The sequence below is a fragment of the Amblyraja radiata genome, chromosome 9 (genome assembly GCF_010909765.2).
Source record: "Amblyraja radiata isolate CabotCenter1 chromosome 9, sAmbRad1.1.pri, whole genome shotgun sequence".
Lineage (NCBI taxonomy): Eukaryota > Metazoa > Chordata > Chondrichthyes > Rajiformes > Rajidae > Amblyraja > Amblyraja radiata.
Window position 1 is genome coordinate 26890979 of NC_045964.1, and position 20606 is coordinate 26911584.

General features: G+C 41.3%; 1 protein-coding gene across 1 annotated transcript in view; it reads left to right on the forward strand.

Moving 5' to 3' along the window:
* Positions 1 to 628: 628 nt before the first annotated feature.
* The window catches only part of fmn1 (formin 1), a 313397-nt gene continuing 293419 nt past the window's right edge, over positions 629 to 20606 (forward strand). The window contains exons 1-2 of the mRNA XM_033026936.1: positions 629 to 763; positions 8052 to 10069. Of these exons, the coding sequence (XP_032882827.1) occupies positions 9349 to 10069 (721 nt within the window). The 5' untranslated portion in view covers positions 629 to 763; positions 8052 to 9348. The remainder of the gene's footprint in view (positions 764 to 8051; positions 10070 to 20606) is intronic.

A 20606-nucleotide genomic window follows, 5' to 3' on the forward strand; every position in this document is an offset into this window, starting at 1 on the left:
ACTCATTTTATGCACCAATTATTATATAGAAGAGGACGGGAAGGACCTCACGCGTTTTTCATTAAACATATTTTAGCTATCCAGTTTCACAATTTGCCCTGTGGTATTTGGACATAAACTGCTTTCCTCTATCCCATTTAAATTGTAAATAGATACAAATTCACACTTACTTCATTCTAGGTCCTCTTGACATCATTTTACAATTTATTTTTTTCTGAAAAATAATTAAAATTATTCGCAGGACCACAAACGCTTTAATTTTTAACATTTATCTTAAGGCTTCGTTTTTTTTTGCTTAGGATATTTTTAAAGAACTCATATCAAGTCTATTTGGACAAAAGCGCAGGAGGAAATTACACTCACAGATGTGTGAGGAAACTATTTTTTTTTAATTAATTTTTTTGCGAAGGCGCATTTTGTTGGATTGCGATGTTTTTTCCCTTTTTCTTGGGTTCAGGTCCCTGCTCTATAAATAACCCGCGAGATTAACTCAAGCGCGTTGACAGTTTGCCAGGGATCGTCCCGCCCACTCTCAGTCCCGTGATAGGCCCAATGCAGCCGCCGCGGCCGGTCTGAGTGGCTGTGCCGGCCGTCAATCACTCGCCAGGTCCCGGCACAGCTGCTGCTGCTGCTACGGAACCGATTGCAAGGGGAGAGAAATGCTGTTGACGAGGCAACAACATCTAGCCCCAGCTAGAGTAGACATCTGCGGATAATCTCACTTCGTCCATCTCTCTCTCTCTCTCACACACTCACACACCAGGTAAATTGACTATCAATAGTAAGTTGTTACGAATAAGTGTTTTAAACGTATAATAAATAGGCATTTTATTGTGACCATTAAAATCAAATGAATGAAGTTCAATTTTCCGTGAGATTGTTATTGAATACCTACATTAACCCTTTCATGTATTTGACGCAGCAATACAAACATACATTTGCCTTTTTAAAACATCTATTAAGCAATTACAGCATATTCCTAGGGAATTCTTTACGTGTTTGTTGTCATCGTTTTTATTTTTAAATGTTTCTAATAATGTTAGATTGTTCCTGACTTTAAACCATGTCCATTTATCAAATATATGACTGACTAAAAAATCTGACAATTGGCTGTCCATGAAGTATGATTTCTTGGACGTGGTGTCACTGTTATATTTTGGAATGTGGTAAAGAGTGTTTTTATTTTTATGGCTGTACCATCCAGAGGATTATTAAGTGATGCAAATTGCCCCAAAAATTGTCAGCATTGTTCCCTGTGCCTTGTGTCTTTTTTTTTCTAAACCAACATTTGCAATTCCTTGTTTCCACAAAATACATTTGGACAAGTACATGCATAGGAAAGGTTTTGAGGGATACGGATCAGGTACTAGCAAATGGGACCAGCTTGGATGGGGCATCTTGGTCAGCATGGACAAAATGAGCCAAAGGGCCAAAGTTTCTGTGCTGTGACGCTATTACAGATAAATTGCAGACTTATACCTATGTAGTGTTTAATGGACTATTAATATGCAAAAGCAGCAATGACACAAAAATCAAACAGAGGTTAAGCAGGGAGCTGCTTTTAACCATCTTTGCCAAGCTAATGAAGGAATAGCTTTCATCCCCTGTTGGAAACTTAAACAGTTTACAATTCATGGGATAACTTGTTTGTTACAAGCTGTAGATTAATTTTGGTATGAATGACCCAGCACATGTCTTAGATATTACTTTACCAACAAAATTTGGAAATGTATGTTTTTAAAAGCAGGAATATAACGTGCTTACAACGTATTATCCAAGTGACATTTTACTTTGTCGCAGAATTATAGTTCTTTGGATGTTGATGTCAGGTTGCAAAGAGACAGGGTCCATATTGTAACAGAGCCTAACTTGTACATTTTAATTTGCTATCCAACTATAGCACATATTTATTCAAACATCATTTACTGAATGGTTGCAAAATTATGCATTTAAATTTAGACAGCAACTTACTTCCCAAACACCATGTTTGGGACAGAGACCCATCATTTATTTATTTGCCTCTGTACTCCACGATTTGAGATATGTGATAGAAAAAATCACATGTGGTTAAAGTGCACATTGTCAGATTTTATTAAAGGCCATTTTTATACATTTTGGTTTCACCATGTGGAAACTACAGCTGTGTTTATACATAGTCCCCTAATTTCAAGGGACCATAATGTTTGGGACACATGGCTTCACAGGCATTTGTAATTGCTTAGGTGTGTTTCATTGCCTCCTCATTGCAGGTATGAGAGCGTTCTCAGCACCTAGTCTTTCCTCCAGTCTTTCCATCATCTTTGGAAACCTTTATTGCTGTTCATCAACATGAGGACCAAAGTTGTGTAAATGAAAGTCAAAGAAGCCATTCTGAGACTGAGGAACAAGAATAAAACAGTTAGAGACATCAGCCAAACCTTAGGCTCACCAAAATCAACTGTTTGGAACATTCATTAAGAAGAAAGAGAGCACTGGTGAGCTTTCTAATCGCAAAGGGACTGGCAGGCAAAGGAAGACATCCACAGCTGATGACAGAAGACTTCTCTATTATAAAGAAAAATATCAGAAACACTCTACAGGATTCAGGTGTGGATTTGTCAATGACCACTGTCCGCTGAAGATTTAATGAACAGAGTTTAGAAGGATGAGAGGGATTCTCATTGAAACATATAAGATTGTTAAGGGTTTGGACACACTAGAGGCAGGAAATATGTTCCCGATGTTGGGGGAGTCCAGAACCAGGGGCCACAGTTTAAGAATAAGGAGTAAGCCATTTAGAACGGAGACGAGGAAACACTTTTTTTCACAGTGTGGTGAGTCTGTGGTATTCTCTGCCTCAGAGGGCAGTGGAGGCGGGTTCTCTGGATGCTTTCAAGAGAGAGCTAGATAGGGCTCTGAAAAATAGCAGAGTCAGGGGATATGGGGAGAAGGCAGGAACGGGGTACTGATTGGGGATGATCAGCCATGATCACATTGAATGGCGGTGCTGGCTTAAAGGGCCGAATGGCCTACTCCTGCACCTACTGTCTATTGTCTATAGAAATACAGAGGCTACACTGCAAGATGCAAACCACTGGTTAACTGCTAAAATAGGATGGCCCGGTTACATTTGCCAAGATGTACTTAAAAGAGCAACCACAGTTCTGGAAAAAGGTCTTGTGGACAGATGAGATGAAGATTAACATATCAGAGTGATTGCAAGAGCAAAGTATGGAGGAGAGAAGGAACTGGCCAAGATCCAAAGCATACCACCTCATCTGTGAAACATGGTGGTGGGGGTGTTCTGGCCTGGGCATGTATGGCTGCTGAAGGTACAGGCTCATTTATCTTCATTGATGATACAACTGCTGATGGTAGTAGCATTCTGAAGTGTATAGACACATTCTATCTGCTCAAGTTCAAACAAATGCCTCAAAACTCATTGGCCGGTGGTTCACTCCACAGCAAGAAAATGATCCCAAACATACTATTAAAGCAATAAAGGAGCTTTTCAAAGCTAAAAAATTGCCAATTTTTGAGTGGCCAAGTTAATCACCTGATCTGAACCCTATTGAGCATGTCTTTTATTAGCTGAAGAGAAAACTGAAGGGGACTAGCCCTCAAAACAAGCATAAGCTAAAGATGGCTGCATTACAGGTCTGGCAGAGCATCACCAGAGAAGACACCCAGCAACTGGTGATGTCCATGAATCGCAGACTTCAAGCAGTCATTGCATGCAAAGGATATGCGACAAAATACTAAATATGACTACTTTCATTTACATGACAATGCTGTGTCCGAAACATTATGGTGCCCTGAAATGGGGGGACAATGTATAAACATTGCTGTAATTTCTACATGATGAAACCAAAATGTATAGAAATGGCCTTTATTACAATCTGACAATGTGCATTTTAACCACATGTGATTTTTTTCCATTACAAATCTCAAATTGTGGAGTACAGAGGCCAATAAATAAATGATGGGTCTTTGTCCCAAACATTATGGGGGGCACTGTATGTAATAGGATTGATGGTCAATTTGCCATGTTATTTATAGCTTTGAAATAAATGAATAAATCTTCGGGTTTATATTTTGCCTTTAAAAAAGCAGGATGTTTTCTTCCTGAGAAGCCAGATAAGGCCTATGTTTTGAATCTTGTCTGAAATGTTTGTCAGTAGTGTGTTGCAAAAAATACAGCATTGGATTATCAGTCGGAATTATGTGTTTGTGACTTGAACCGTGGCTTTTACACACAGCTTTCCAACTCGTGCATATTTCTATTTTCAGTGTTTTATATTTAGTAGTAGGTAGTCATTCCACATTAAAATTATGGAGAAAATACTCAAAATCTTTTGTGCATTACAACAAACATTGATTTGTTTTACGCTGTCTTGTGATTTCTGATTCATTTTTGAATGTCAGGGAGTATTCTTGGATAAATATCTAACCTTAAAATATAATCTGTAAAAGCGAGTTCTGTATCGTTTTGTGCCAATGTTCACCAATACTCGGTGGTTCTATCAACAGTGAGGGGGTTGCAAAGAAGCGTCAGAGGAGTATAGATGGAATAAGTGAATCGGTGATGAGAGGAAATATGGTAAAACATTGTTGAATTGTGAAAATTTGAAAGATTTTGTGTTCAAAGGATCCATGGTACACGAATCACTCAGAGTTAGTATGCAGTTACAGCAAGTTGTAGGAAAACAAATTATGTTAGTCTTCATTACAAGAATGGAGCTGTCTTGTTCCAATTACATGAAGTCCTAATTATATGTCTGGAATATTGAGTACACTCTTCTGTCTCTATCGATGTATTCATTATGACTGCAGCAAAAGTTCACCAGGTTAATTCCTGAGCTGGAAAGTTTGTTATATGTGGAAAGATATATATGGGATTTTTCAGATTGGACCTGTACTTTCAAGTTTAGAATAATGATCTCAGTGAAACATATAAACTCATTACAGGGCTTGACAAGGTACATGAGGGATTAATGTTTCTTTCCCCTGTTGGGGGTCTAGAACAGGGTTTACAATCTGAAAAACACAGATATGCACGTAAGAAACTCTAATGTCCAATCCCATCCCCACCTCCCCTCTCCCCCTACCCCTGCAACAACATCAAGCCTGAATTTCAAAGTGAAAAAACTTTGATTTGGCAGAGAGTGATAAAAGATGGTCTTAAAAGGAATTAATTGGGATGAATAATGGTTTAGTCCAGAAGATTCATTTAAGATACATTTTCTGAAGGAGTAAAATAGATGCAGTTAATGGGGCAGGGATACTGAGTGTGATAATAACTGTTAATATCAGAATAGAGGGAGCAAGTAATAATTTAGGTATGCTGGAGCAAATGCAGATGTATTGTGTGGTTGAGCTGGAGAATAATGGAGAGATGGGGCGGAAATTGAGAGGAAATGTAAATAAGGATGTGACCAGATTGCTTTGCGGATCTGTGAACAAATATAGGTTAGGAACAACAGGATTGATAGGGAGAAGGACATATTTCAAGAAAGGATACAAGCAAAGTAGTTTTGGGTGAAATTGTTATTTTGGGGGGGTTGAATAATTGTTGAAAAACAAGACATGCAGCAGACATATGAGGGTTTCAGTTCCCTATCATTTGAGGTGAACAGGCAGGACACCTTTGCAGAAATAGTAACAAGGTAATCCTTAATCCTTAATGGTGGGTTATGGGATCGGAACATCTTGGTTATGCCGGACACCAAGGTTATGAACTGTCATAAATTGTAGCGAGGAAGGTTTTGTAGTTGATGGCAAAGTGCAGAATTCATTACTGATACCAGAGAAGATGGTTTCGGTCTTCTATTATTCAGTTGGGGATCAACTGTCGCTCACCCAATGACAATGGTAGTGTGACATTACCTAAGTTGTGGATCGATTCACAGAGGTAATGTCGAGGGTGAGAGAGCAAAGGCAGGGAGGGGCAGGAGAAGTGGTGGAATGGGTGGCACTATTTTGAGGGTGGAAGCTGAGACCTTAAGGAACGCATCCACAAAGAAGACAAGTATGGAGAATATAGCACAGTACTGATTCTTAAGAATTTGTCTCTTTTTTAAAAATAATTCCCATTGTTAGATTTTAAAGTCCAAAAGAAACTTTCTTCTCACTCAAATATTTTGTTTTTTGTATAATATCAGTTTAATTTGTACAATTTAATATAATTTGGAAAGTATGATTGTTATTGGTTGGAAGAGCGGTTAAAATTACCCTGAGAAATTTTCTTAATCTTTCTTTTTCTTGGAGACAATGTATTCCTTTCAAATCAGCGAATTAAATAAAATAAAAATCATGATATTTCCTTAAGTGCTTATTCCTTTATAATAAAGCTTGCTTTCCCCATGCCTTACTATACTTTAACCTATCTAATTAATGCCATAGCTTCTTGTGTGGGTCCCTTTTTCATTTATTGTTTTATTAAATTTCCTTTGAATCTATTTCATTTGTCAAATTCTTTTAAATTTAGATTCCTTTGTTTCAAATCTTTTTGCTAATCCTTCTGCTCTGTTTAAACCCCTTTACAGAACTCTAATTAACTGAGCATTGACTTGTACACCAACAATCTCCACTGTCCTCCCCATCCGAACCTCCAGCCCTCTTTCTCCCTAGTGTACTGAAAATCACATTATTTTTTGTAAATCCTCTTTGCTTTTTTTCCTTGCCCTTCACTCCTTTTCTTTCAACCAAATGAATAATTATAATAAATATTTTAAAATAACTATTTTAAAATAAATTCCCTAATGAATCAAGAATTAAAAAAACAAAAACAATATTTTTATATTGTCCAAATCCAAATTATCCAAATTAAATTGGCTGCTCTCAGTGTTGACCTTAAGGGCCTGTCCCACCAACATGCGATTGCATGCGTCTAGCGCGACCAAACGCTTGAGGCGTACAGCCTCGTGGAGTCGGTCCCAATTCGAACCACGGAGGCGAGTGGAGTTGTGCAGGAGGCGGGCCGACTGAATTTGGACGTCGCACGGTGTCGGGCGGTGACGTCATCACGCAATGGCACGCCGGGTGGTGACGTCATCGCGCAACACCACGCGGTATGCGTACGCTGTCAAGACGCTGCGTGCGACGTCAAGACGCTGCGTACAACATCAAGACGCTGCGTACGACGTCAAGACGCTGCATACGGTCTCAATGCGGCTGCGGGCCGACAGGCCGTTGTCGCGCGGGATTTTCGGACAGTGCAGGATTTTCGGTGCCCCGCTCAATGTCGGGATCAGCCCCGCACAACACCATACGCCTCCGCCGATCGAAGTGGGACCGGCCCCGCGAGGCCGTACACCTTAAGCAACCACGTTTGGTCGCACTAGACGCATGCAATCGCATGCTGGTGGGACAGGCCCTTTACTTTTCATTGCACAATTTAAAAAGCTATTAGTTCAATGCTTTTTTTCCAACATTTTATAACAATTTCTGATTCCAATTAGATGAATTGAGATTTATTTGGAAAGTGTTAATTTGAAATTCTTCATGAAATAACTGACCATATGTGAACACCCTTCAGACAATATGATATAACAGTCTATCAATGCATTGATGTAAATTTTTTGCCATGATTTCCTGTTCCATTAATTAAAGATTAGATTTTTCTTTAAATGTCCATTACACTACTGTATTTCCAATCTCGGGCTACACTTTGCTATTAGTCTATTTATCTGTCTTTTAATTTTCTTTTCAGTGAACCTCAGTTAAACTATAGAATGAGAACTAATGAGAGCAACTGAAGACCAGACTATCATAGTTTATTTAGCTTTTAATCATATTTTTGTCTACGGTCCTGAATTTAAAAAGAACTTACTCAATTGTACCTCCTTTATCTTTTGCTTAAATCTAGTGAGGAATTTGGATCACTGAAATTTTAAATTGTTGGTGGCAGGGACCGAAGCCCATGTTAAAAATGCAAATCAGGTTATTGCACTTAGAAATTTAAGATTGTTGACTGTTCACATTCCCCTTCCAGACAATAACGATTTTGCTAATGTTGATGGATGATGATGGTAACTCCAGTAAAATACTTTTATAAAATTATTTTTCTGCAGGACTCTGACATTGTGAAAATAAACTTAATGGATCCAGTGGAACATGACAATCACATGACTTCTTTGAGTCAGGCTTTTTAATTAAGTGAAGTGAGTAAATAATTTGGTGGAACGTTACTTATAATGGAAGATACTCATACTACCCAACAGTTACATAAACCTATCAAAGAACTATGCTTCATCAGTTACTACTGCCTTGGGGGAGAGGCTAGATGGATTTTGCAGAAATGCAGTATGTTGTTCGATAGCTCGGTGAAATGTTCTCCAGAATATAATCAAGCGAAGGAGGGATCAGGGGCTGGAAAAAAGAGAGGTTTGTACTGTGACAACACTCTGCACATTCAGAAACAAACTGACACAACAAACTCTGTTAACACTGCTGTGCCTTTATTTGCTGCTGAGAAGCAATCTCTATTTGCTGATGCCTTTACGATTACGCCAGCTTATCGTCTGATTTTGAAAATGGGAAATCAAGATGTGAAACTTCAGGACATTCAAGAGATTGAAAATAAGCCAAGTGAACACGAAGAAGATTATGGTGCATTTGATGTGAAGCATTTGGTGGCAATGACATCTGACCGTAAAAAAAGTGATACTAAAATCAAAAAACTGAAAAAGCTTGGCAAAAGAAGAGAAAGTACTGAGGAGCCTTCACGTCAAAATGTAAAAAAGAAATCTATTTCTGGATCAGAACCTATTTTTATAAGTGGTAAGAAAAATCAGATAAAAGACACTGTTGGTACTTCTTATTCAGTTAATTACAGTAAAAGCAGAAGCCTCCAGTCAACCATGGTAAATATTGATTTGTCGTTGGAAACAAAAACACCTAAGTCAGAGTTAAACAGGGACAACTTGGATTTTCAGGATGATGCAAAAACATTTCCGTTAGAAGCTGATGGATGTATCTTTATGTCAAAGCATGACAATGAATTGAATACTGAAGACCTGGTTATTGGCAGCAATAGTTTATTGGGTGATTTGCAAGATACCATACATTTCCTGCAACAACAACATGGTAATTGCTTAGGAAGGAAAAGAGAAGCCTGAGGACAAGGCCAATAGTTCCCTGTTTGGGACAAATTTACCTTCGGAGCACAGGATTTATCACCCTGACGATGGTTTAACAAACAAGAGCACTGTTGAGAGTGTGCTTCCCAAAGATCAGGCTGTAGAAGCAGTTGTGCAGAAAGATGTTCTGACTATTTCAAAGACAGAAGGAATTAAAAATTGTGGTCCATTTGCAGAGGATACAATCAAATGTACTGAGGAACAAAACATTTCAACAGTGGTAACTGGAATGCAGAGCACAATTGTTAACAGGGGGAATGTTGACTCCACACCAAAGGCTTTTATAGATTTGGATCCTACTTTTAGTAAAGGAAATATAGATAAAAGTAAAAAGGACTTGGAATCTTTTGAAGAAAAGACAGAAAACGGTGCAAATTCACAGACCTTTGGTTATGTCAACAAGAATCTGATGAATGTTGTTCAGAGTGAACAATTTTATGAAACAGGTGAATGGCACAGGGTGTTAAAGAGCAATGCACATGCAAGTGGAACTATTCTGACTTGCGACGATAGGAAATTATCAAGAGAGGACACATTTGGCATTAAAGAAGAAATGTTTCTAGAGCCTCTTGAAACTGTTGAAAAAGCTTCCATGGATGGCCATCTTAATGGATGCAACAAAAGTGATTCTTTATCGTTACTGACTGCTGTTAGTAATATTTTTAACAATTCATGTCCCACTAATGATATAAAGCATCATGTGTCTCCTCTTTCATCACCTTTGACTTTGCCAAGCCCTCAACTCCATCACAGGATCCTTCCACTACCTGTATTAGATACAGAGCATACAACTTCAGATGATGACTATTTAAAGCCAGCTGCATCCAGATATAGTTGTATCACAACTAAAAGTATAGATGTGAAAGATAATTTGAATGAAGAAAGTGTTTTGCAATCAGAGTTTAAGAACAGAAACGAAAATTTCCAGCAACAGGATTCCGAGGAACAAGGTTGGTTAAAATACTTTAAATTTGATTTGTAAATACCTTTTGATATGACCATGCCTACATTTGTAACGTCTTCATGCAGTTAAGCGAAACGTAAAGTCTGCATAAATGCCTGATTTGCAGAATTGTACACTGTGTGATCATGTGTCATTGACTTGCCTGATTGCTGATTTGTGCCACCTTGATTCTGAACGCTCACCCAGAGACAAGTCCAAAATGTACCCATTTTGACATTACAATTTAAAATATAAATTTTGACCTTGAATACAATAGGGGAGATGAAAGGAACACAGTGCTGGAGCAATTCAGCAGGTCAGGCAGCATCTATGGAGAACATGGAGGGGTGACGTTTCCGGTCGAGACCCTTCTTCAAACGGATTGTACAGGAGGAGAAGAAAGCTGGAAAAAGGGAGAGGTAGTACAAAGTGTGGCAGGTAATAGATGGACATAGGCAAGGGGGTGGGGTTGAGGGGAGAAATAGGTGGAGCATAAAGGGGGGAAGACAGGTGGTGGGAGTATGAGGAAGAAAGGGGGTGGGGGTTGAGTTAGTGGTAACGTAAAATTGAAGAATTCACTGTTCATATCATTGGGTTCAAAAGGAAGAATCAGCTATTAACATGGGGGACTTTTGATCCATGTGTAATTTTGTATCTGCTTTGCCCTGAAATTTTATGTGTTAAGAAGACTACAACATCAGCTGGAAATGCACATGATTCTGTGGAATGAATGTCTTGTGATAAGCTCATGCATCTCTTAAATATTTGCACTGAGAAAACTTCATATGAAAACAAAGCTCTCCATTATAGTTCTAGATTGGAGAAATGTGGAGATATCTGTAATTCATTCACTGGTCATACTGAGACATCAGTTGTATAACATCAGCTATCAATGTTTTAACTGAAATTAACTTCTATGGTTTATTTTAGTTTTTATTCTTGTCTTTTATAACAGCTTAATATATATTTTAATTGGTAAAACTTCACAGCATGAAGTGCCTTGGAAGGGAACTGTTCAATACTCTGATTTAGTGATGGGCATTCAAGTGAAGCAAATTGGGATAAAAGAGAAACTAGTACCCCATGCTGATTACATATTATCTAGCTTGCATTTCACAAAGGTGCAAACATCTAGACTATAGATCACCTAGTAGTTTTTAATTTATTTTGATGTTAATATATTTAATGAAATATTGCCATCTTTTCTGCTGGTATTTCAACAGTTCTATAGCAAAATACTGATCTTCAAGAGTTGGATAGTAATGGGCCTGTCCCACTAAGGTGATTTTTTTCGGCGACTGTCATAGTCATAGCAGGTCGTCGAAAAACCGGCGACTGGACCCCCCCTACGACAATGTCTACGACAATGTCTACAACAACCTACCACCTAGTCGACGTCATGCTATGGCAAGCTGCCGACAACCGGCGACCTATTAGGACGTCCACCTACGACCACACCTATGACAAACTACATCCACCCGCGACAAACTACGACAAGATAAGACAATTCAGTTGCTGGTACCTGGTGCTGGTTGACGTAGGTAATCATCAATGGAATTCACTGAAGTCAGCACCGGCGACAACCTACGTCATCCTGGCGACAACCTGTGACAGCACCTATGTCAGGCTACGCTCATTGGCGTCAAGCCAACTGTCGCCGAATGCCGCCAAGAAGTTTTGAACATTTCAAAATCCAGCGTCGACCAGAGAAACGCTACGATTCTTTGGGCCGACTGAGGAGACTATACAGGCGACAACCCGGCGACCATGTGGCGACAGCCATGTTGCCTGTAGTCGCCTAAATAATCGCTTAAGTGGGACAGGGGCATAAGTTTAAAAAACAGTACCTCTCCGGTTATAATCTCAGGATTACTCTCTGTGCCATAAACTATCAAGGCAAGAAATTGGAAGATAGCAATTAAATACATGGCTACGAAGCTGGTGCAGGAGAGAGGGCTTGAAGTATATGGATCATTGAGTTCTCTACCAGAGGTGGTGAGACCTGTACAAGAGGGATGGATTGCACCTGAACTGGAGTGGGCCAATATGCTGGCTGGGAGATTTGCTAGTGATATTCAGGAGAGTTTAAACTAGTTTGGCAGGGGAGTGGGACACAAACTAGTAGTGTGGCAGAGAGGAATGTTGAGGCAAATCGAAACATTAAAGCAAGCAAGTTCAGTAAATAGGCAGGAAGGGCTAGACCTGGAGCAAGTAAGGCACAATAGATTAAACTGCATTTATTTTTTATGCAAGAAGCCTGACAGGCAAGTGAGAAGAACTCTGCGCAGGCATTGGTATATAGGACTGGGATATTATAGCACAGCAGAAACATAGTTGAGCGAGAGGCAGGACTGGTAGCTGAATGTTCTAGTTTGTAGGACACAGACATGACAGTGGTGGAGGTAAGAGTGGAGGGGTAGTTGAATTTTTGATTAGGGAGAATGGCAGTACTTAGAGAGGATACTTAATTTAGTTTAGAGATACAGAGTGGAAACAGGCTCTTCGGCCTACCTAGTCCATGCTGACCGTCCATCGCCAGTACACTAATTTTATGTTATCCCACATTCACGTCCTACATGCTAGGGGCATTTTACAGGCCTATTAACTTACAAACCTGCACATATTTGGGATACTGGGAGGAAACCAGGGTACCTGGAGAAAACAGTCACAGGGAAAGCGTGCAAACTCTACACCGACAGCACATGTAGTCAGGATCGAACCCGGGTCTCTGGCACTGTAAGGCAACTCTACCGCGGTGTCACTGTGCTGCCATTAATACCTTCTCTTGCAGGTATTCTGACAAGTACCTATTCCAACATCTAATACAATGATTCAACAGTAGTTTTTCTGTTAACCTAATTCATGATTATTTTATCGCTGTAAGTATCATTCCACTCTATACATGTTGGAGAAGAATAGCATGGCCATAAAGAAGGATTCTGTGTCCACTCAAGCTTTTTCAAACAATTTGTAGATGGCCCTACTGGAGAAGGGGCAACAATAGAATTCCTATTACCTAATGAGGCAGGGAAAATAACTTTAATGTCATTGGGGGAGGAGTTTGGGACTAGTGACCATAATGCTGTTAGTTTTTAAATAGTTATGGAAAAATATAGGACTGCTCCACAAGTTAATGTCTTAACATGGCGCAAGGCACGTTTTGAAGGCATGAGACAGGAAATTGCAATGGTTGATTGGGAGAGGCTGTATGCAGGTAGAGGGATGCCTGGCCAATTGGAGGCTTTTAAAAGTGAGATGGGGAGAGTTCAGTGAATTTGGGTTCCTGATAGAGTGAAGGGCAAGACTGGCAGAAATTGGAAATTCCGGTAAATGATGGATATTGTGGCATTGGTCAGGAAAGAAAGCAGTGTGACAGATATAGGCAGTTGAGATCATGTGAATCCCCTGAGGTGTGTAAGATGTGTAGAGGGTCAACTTAAGGTAATTCTGATCACCCAGCTATAGGAAGGGTGTCATTAAGCTCAAAAAGCTTTAGAAAGGATTCATGAGAATGTTTCCAGGACTGGAAGGTTTGAGTTATAAGGCAAGATTGGATAGGCTGGGACATTGTTCCCTGGGGCATAGGAGGCTGTGGGGTGAAGTTTTAGAGGCACATAAAATCATGTGGAGTAGAGATAAAGTGGCTGGTTACAGTTTTTTTCCCAGGGGGTAGGGGAGTCAAAAACTAGAGGACATAGATTGTGGGTGAAAATCAATTATTTTCCCCAACTATCAGAGAACATCCTGGGAGAAAATCTAAAGAGATCTACAGGCATTCAAATTACAGTTATTTTGGCTCGGAAGGCTACCCGAGATTAGATCTCAAGACTTCTTTGAATTGAAACCTGCTCATCTTTTCCAAGAGTTAAATTCAAGGTCCTTTCCTTGGTCATCCTTAGCATGAACTAACAGGTTTTGCTGAAGCATTTACATATCTGGCAAGTTACAAAATTATCGGCTGATAGGTCTTGTTTAACCCCTGGCCGTTATCTTTTTTTTTCTGCACAATTTTGTTAGATATAGGGAGCTAAATAATTGATACATTGAGTACAATGAAATGCAATTTTCATCTTTTATTAGTACTTTTCATGTCCAGAAACTTATTGTGAAACAAACTTCCTGTTATTTGTAGATCCCACAAATTTCACATGAATAAACCGAGTAGAGTCTAGTGTTAGAGAATGGCCAATTAACAGCTATTAGCCAGTTCAGAACTTGTGTGTTTGTCCATGCATGCAGGCACAGAGGTCCTAAATCTGCTGATGCATATGTGAGCATCTGCTGGAAATAATGCACAGAACTACTAGCGTTTCCCTGTAAAATCCAACCAACATGAATGTAACCTATTCCCGATGCTGGTATCATTTTCATCCTGGTGGATTTTCATATGTTGAAAATAAAGACTTTTGAGAATGCTCTGCATGTATAAATCAAATCTGGAGATTTAAAATCATTGTTTTCATATTATTTGGGTTAACAACTTCCATATAAACTACACAGTGGCTCTCATTGGAAAAAAAAAATGTTTATTTAAGTAATGAAAATAATGACCTCGGTGTAAATTTGCACAGGAACAGTAAACACTCTAATTTGAAGAAGGGTCTAGACCCGAAGCATCACCTATTCCTTTTTTCCAGAGATGCTGCCTGACCCGCTGAGTTACTGCAGCATTTTGTGTCTATTGACAGTAAATACTCAGTCAGCTTTGTCAATTGTAATTGGAAAGAAATAATGGACAAATGTCAACATGAAGAATTAGGAAGAACTCAAAAAATGGTACGCGAACAAATGCATATGTGCATGGCAGGTTTAGTGTGTGTGTGTGTAAATATCCACCAATGCAAGGTAAAAAACATAAATCCTGAATATTTTTTAAATAGTTTGAGATTGAATGAAAAATAATACAGTGATTGGATAACTCAACAAATCAGGCATTATCTATGGAGAACATGGATAGTTGTTGTTTTAAGTCAGGATCTTTTTTCAGACTGTCCACACCAAATCCTGTTTCTCTAGAGATTGAATAATGATGTTCACAATGACGTGGCTGTCCTTGTGTAGAAGTCACTGAAAGCTGGCATGATGGTGCAGCATTTATTTAAAAAGACAAGTGGTATGTGGCCTTCTACTCAAATCCTCTAGCAATAAGGGGGTAAAGTATCACTGGAATTATACAGAGCTTTGTGGTGTGGTGTGGTGTGGACAGTTTTGCCACCGTATTTTAAGAATAGGATATTGTTGCTTTAGTGGGTGTATAGTGAAGACCTATCAGAATTTTCCTGAGATGCCAGGTATGTCATATGAGGAGGGATTAAATAGACTATGTCTCTGTTCTCCAGAAGTTAAAAGAATGAGAGGTGACTTCATTGAAATGGTAAAAATTATTCAAGGACTCGAGAAATAGATGGGAAAGGATGATTCTCTTTGCTGAAGTTGAGAACTCAGGATTACAGTATTGAAATACAAGAGAGGCAATGAGGAAAAGTTTCTTCACTTAGAGAGTGGGGCATTTTGGAATTCTCTTTCCTGGACAGCTATGCAACTAACCATATTTATTGGATTTCTGAATTTTAAAGGAATTGGGGGATAGAGTTGGTAGAGAAAGTCAGAAAATTATATAGCATGGAGTTTGTTTATCATCAAATATCCAATTACATCAATCTCATTTTATTCTTTCATGTTTTCTTCAGCCGCTGCAAGATTCTATTTAAGAATTCTATGTTTAGAGTCATAGATAGAGTCATAGTGTGATACAGTGTGGAAACAGGTCCTTCGGCCCAACTCGCCCACACCAGCCAACAATGTCCCAGCTACACTAGTTCCACTTGCCTGTGCTTGGACAATATCCCTCCAAACTTCTCATATCCATGTCCCTGTCTAACTGTTTCTTAAACTATGGGATAGTCCCAACCTCAACTACGTCCTCTGGCAGCTTGCTCTCAATACCCACCACCCTTTGTGTGAAAAAGCTACCTCTCGGATTCCTATTAAATCTTTTCCCCTTCACCTTGAGCCTATGTCCTCTGATCCTCGATTCCCCTACTCTGGGCAAAAGACTCTGTGCATCTACCTGATCTATTAATCTCATGATCTTATACACCTCTATAAGATCACCCCTTATCCTCCTGCACTCCATGGAATAGAGACCCAGCCTACTCAACCTCTCCATGTAGCTGACACCCTCTGGTCCTGGCAACATCCTCATAAATCTTTTCTGAACACTTTCAAGCTTGACAATATTTTTCCTATAACATGGTGCCCAGAACTGAACACAATATTCAAAAAGCGGTCTCGCCGACGTACACACCTGGAGTATTGTGTGCAGATTTGGTCTCCAAATTTGAGGAAGGACATTCTTGCTATTGAGGGAGTCCAGGGTAGGTTCACAAGGCTAACCCCCGGATAAACTTGGCAAACAAACAGACAAACAAACAAGGTGAGAGTTTTAGTAATATAGAGATATAGAGATATGAATAGTCTGAGTATGTATTTTCAGCAGTTAAAAGGCAGGGTAACAAAAAAGGTTGCCCTTCATCAGAACTAAAGAAGTGTCTTTGACTTGAAACATTAATTATTTCTCTTTTTAAAATGTTGCTTACCTTGGTAAATGTATCTGTCATTTTCTATTGTTATTTAAGACTTCCAGCTTCTTGTAGTTTTTGTTTTGATTCTTCACTAATAAAGTAGATATTTCCTTTTATTTCTGCTGTTTGAATTTGGCTGGACGGTCTAAAAGTTACTCATCCATTAGTTGAAAATCTGTTATGTGATTGCTTAACATTGACACTGGATATTTTGAAATGGAAGTTTTCAATTTTCTGAACTTTATAAGTGACATAAAAAGTCTCCATTATATTACCAAAATCTAATTACAGAGCTAATTATTCATTGTGTTTTTCAAGATCCTCCTGATAATTTATAATAGGACCCATGTCACTAACTCTTTAATTATGTGTTATTGCATCAGCTGCATCGATTTTTTATATGATTCCCAGAGAGATGTTTCTTCATCCTTAATGCATTTGGAGCCCTGGGTTAAAACTAGCTTGGATGCATCATTCAGAATGATTATTGATTCATTCTTTTTGAGTGAAGTCATCTATATTTCTTGTGTCAAAAAAGAGAATGAACAATGCAAGGTCTGATTTGTTTAGGGGAGTGGAAAATAAATTGACTAAATATATATGTGTTAAAGGATGTGCCATTTGATATTTAGAGATAATCCAGTAATGTTGCAAATTCCACAGATGAGCAGGATATTTTTATTTTTCCCTCACACATTGTTTACTAATTCAAAATGTATTTTTCTGTCAGTTTTCGGACAACAGTTTTTAGAACATTGAACAGTTCTGAAATGTATATTAGCTTAATCCTTTATCTATAAAGGTTTCCTGATATATTGTGTCAAGAGTTGTTATACACAATCTTTCTATAGAGGGCAGCATTTGCTTGCATTTTCCAATCATTTCAGTCTTGGTGGATTCAGGTTGTATCGAACTGTCCTGAATAAAAATATCAAAATGAACATTTTAAATCTGCATCCTCGAGTAACTTTATGCAACTTATGCACACATTTCAGTTGAAAATATTCAATTTATAAATCCAAGTTCATCTGGTTTCTTTCTGTGCTTTTCAGTGGCGAAAAAGGTTGGAAAAGGTGGGGGAGGGAGGGCGTGGAAAAGGGGGGGATGGAGGGGGGGGGGGAGAGGAGGTAGGGAGAGGAGGTAGGGAGAGGAGAGGAGGAGAGGGAGGGGAGAGAGAGAGGGAGGGTGAGAGAGAGGGAGGAGTGAGAGAGAGAGGAGGGGGGAGAGAGAGAGGAGGGGGGAGCGAGAGAGAGGAGGGGGAGAGAGAGAGAGAGAGGGGGGGAAGATAGAGGTAGGGAGCGGGGCGGCAGCGGGACGACTTGGACCCGAGCGACGCCCGGAGTGATCTGAGGACTGTCAAAAGCAGCAGAGGGCCGGCCGATCGTGGCTTCAGCGAGGGGAAGCCCACCCACCAGCGTGACAGACGATCAGGTGTGGGAGACGGAGTCCCCTGTGACTGCCGCCACGGCCACTTTTCCACCGCGCTTCCCCGCGCTGCGAAAATGACCGCCGTCGCCATGTTATGGAACTTCAAGGAGCCCAGCGGAGCATGCAGCATGACCTGAAGGGAGGAGGGCTGCTGGGTGGCTGGGCTGTGGGCGGAGCTGGGCATTACGCTGCAGACGGCCGGCGGAGTGTGAGTTACGCGGGGGGGGGGGAGGGCACGGAACTCGCAGCTCGTGGAAAACAGTGACCAGCAGGCTGTGTTTTGAAAACTCTGTGCAGCTGGCCGCGAGGTGCAGAGCCATTGTGAGGTCATCAGCTCGTTAGCTTCAGCTCGTTAACTTCAAAAAAGATCTGAGATTGGTGAACAATTTGATGAAATAATGAACCAAATTTTCAGATGAAGTGATTTTTGAGATCATGACGTAAAGCTCTACCGGAATATGTAAAAATTATCTACCGGTATATGTAAAAATTTCACCGTTAGCGCGTCGGGTTTTCAAGGAGTTGTGAATCACACACAAGCAAACCAATAAATAAGTAAATATCCAGTAGGGGGAAGAGAGGGGGAGTGAGAGAGGGGGAGTGGCGAGAGTAGGGGGAAGAGAGGGGGAGGGAGATGGAGGTGGAGGGGGGAGGGGTACGGTGGAGGAAGGGCAGAGGGGTGGGGGGGTAGAGAGAGGAGTAGGAGAGAGGGGAGGTGGCGGGGAGGAGAGGGGGCGAAGGAGGCTGGAGGTGTGGAGTGGGGGCAGAGGGGGGAGGTGGAGAGAGAGGAGGGGGGAGAGAGGGGAAGCGAGAGGGGGGAGTGGGGATTGGGTGAGGGGGAGGAGAGGGAGTGAGGGGGGATGGGGAGAGAGGGGGGTGGGAGGGGAAGGAGAGCGGGGAAGGGGAGAGAGGGGTAGGGGGAAGGTGGGTGAGAGAGGGTGGAGAGGGGAGGTTTGAGTGGGGGAGAGTAGGGAAGAGAGGGGGAGGGAGATGGAGGTGGGGGGGAGAGGAAGGGGGAGGACGGGTGAGAGGAGGGGGCAGAGCGCGAGGGGGGAGAGGGAGGGGGAGAGTTTGAGGGCTTGGGGGGAGCGTCGTCAGAGGTGAGGGCTGGTTCTTCAACGCAATAATCACTCGCTCCCTCGCTGCAAGAAGACAGCATGGTTTTTTTTCAAAGGCCTTGCGAGCGACGCAAGGGGGGAGAGGAGAAGGGGGGAGAAGAGAAGGATGGGTGGGGAGAGGAGAAGGATGGGTGGGGGAGGAGAAGTGGGGGGGGGAGAGGAGGAAGCGAGCGGGCAGCGGGGTGCGCGTCAACCAAACGACTTCAGCGGACTCAATTGAGACTCCAGGGGTGGGGGGAAGGAGTTGTCCGAATGCTCCCGTAGGCGGCTCCCGGCTGCAGGATTCAGGCTTCAGGGCCCGAGTAGGGAGGGGGGGGGGTGGTTGTGGGGAAAGAGGTGGGGGGAAGAGAAGGAGGAGGAGGGGGGAGAGGAGGAAGGGAGCGAGGAGTGGGGAACGTAACTGGCTGCGCATTGAAAGTCTGCGCAGCTGGTCGCGAGCAGCAAAGGCATTGGGGGTGGGGAGCCAGGCGAGTGAGTGGGCTATGAACAGCGGAGAGAGACAGCACCGGCTTAATTCTCTGGAAACCAGCAGCTGAGTGAGCGGGCGGGCAGTCGGGGGATGGGAGGGGCGAGGCTTCACAAGCTGCATGGGCAGCGAGAAAACGTCTTCAGCGCGTGAGGCGCCTCTGAGCTCGCGATCTGCTGAACAAAGATCCTGAGCTGTAGGATCTTTGCTGCAGAACGTTCTCGATCTTTCTGCGCCTTTTGAAGAACAGGAGTGAGTGGGCTAACATACCTCATGGAAAACTGCGCATGCACGTTGACAGCAGCTGCATTAATCCAGAGCGGCGGGGGGGGGGGGGGGGCACGTGGAAAGGCATTGTGAGGTCAGCAGCTGGGCAACATTAATATTTTAAAAAAATGTCAGTTTGGTTATAAATTTTAGTAAATATCTAGGGACATAATTGACCAAATTTATAGATTGGATTTTTGAAATCATAAGGCAAATTTCTACCAGAAGACGTGAAAATGTTACTGTTATTGTAACGTCAGCAGCTGGGCAGTGGTCAGATTTAAAAAAAAGGTCAGATTGGTCAACAATTTTAATTAAAAAGTTGGGAAAATAATGTACCAAATGTACAGAGGAGTGGATTTCTAAAATCACAAGGAAAATCTCTACTGAAATATGTAAAAATTTCCCCATTTCGGCATCTGGTTTTCGAGGAGATGCATTTCAAAGGCAAAATGACACACACACACGCACAAGCACACGCACATGCACACGCACAGTTTTAATAGATGTATGATATGATAGATATCTTTTCAAAACTTTGTTTTCAATAGACAATAAGTGCAGGAGTAGGCCATTCGGCCCTTCGAGCCAGCACCGCCATCATGGCTGATCATCCCCAATCAGTACCCCGTTCCTGCCTTCTCCCCATATCCCCTGACTGCTATTTTTTAGAGCCCTATC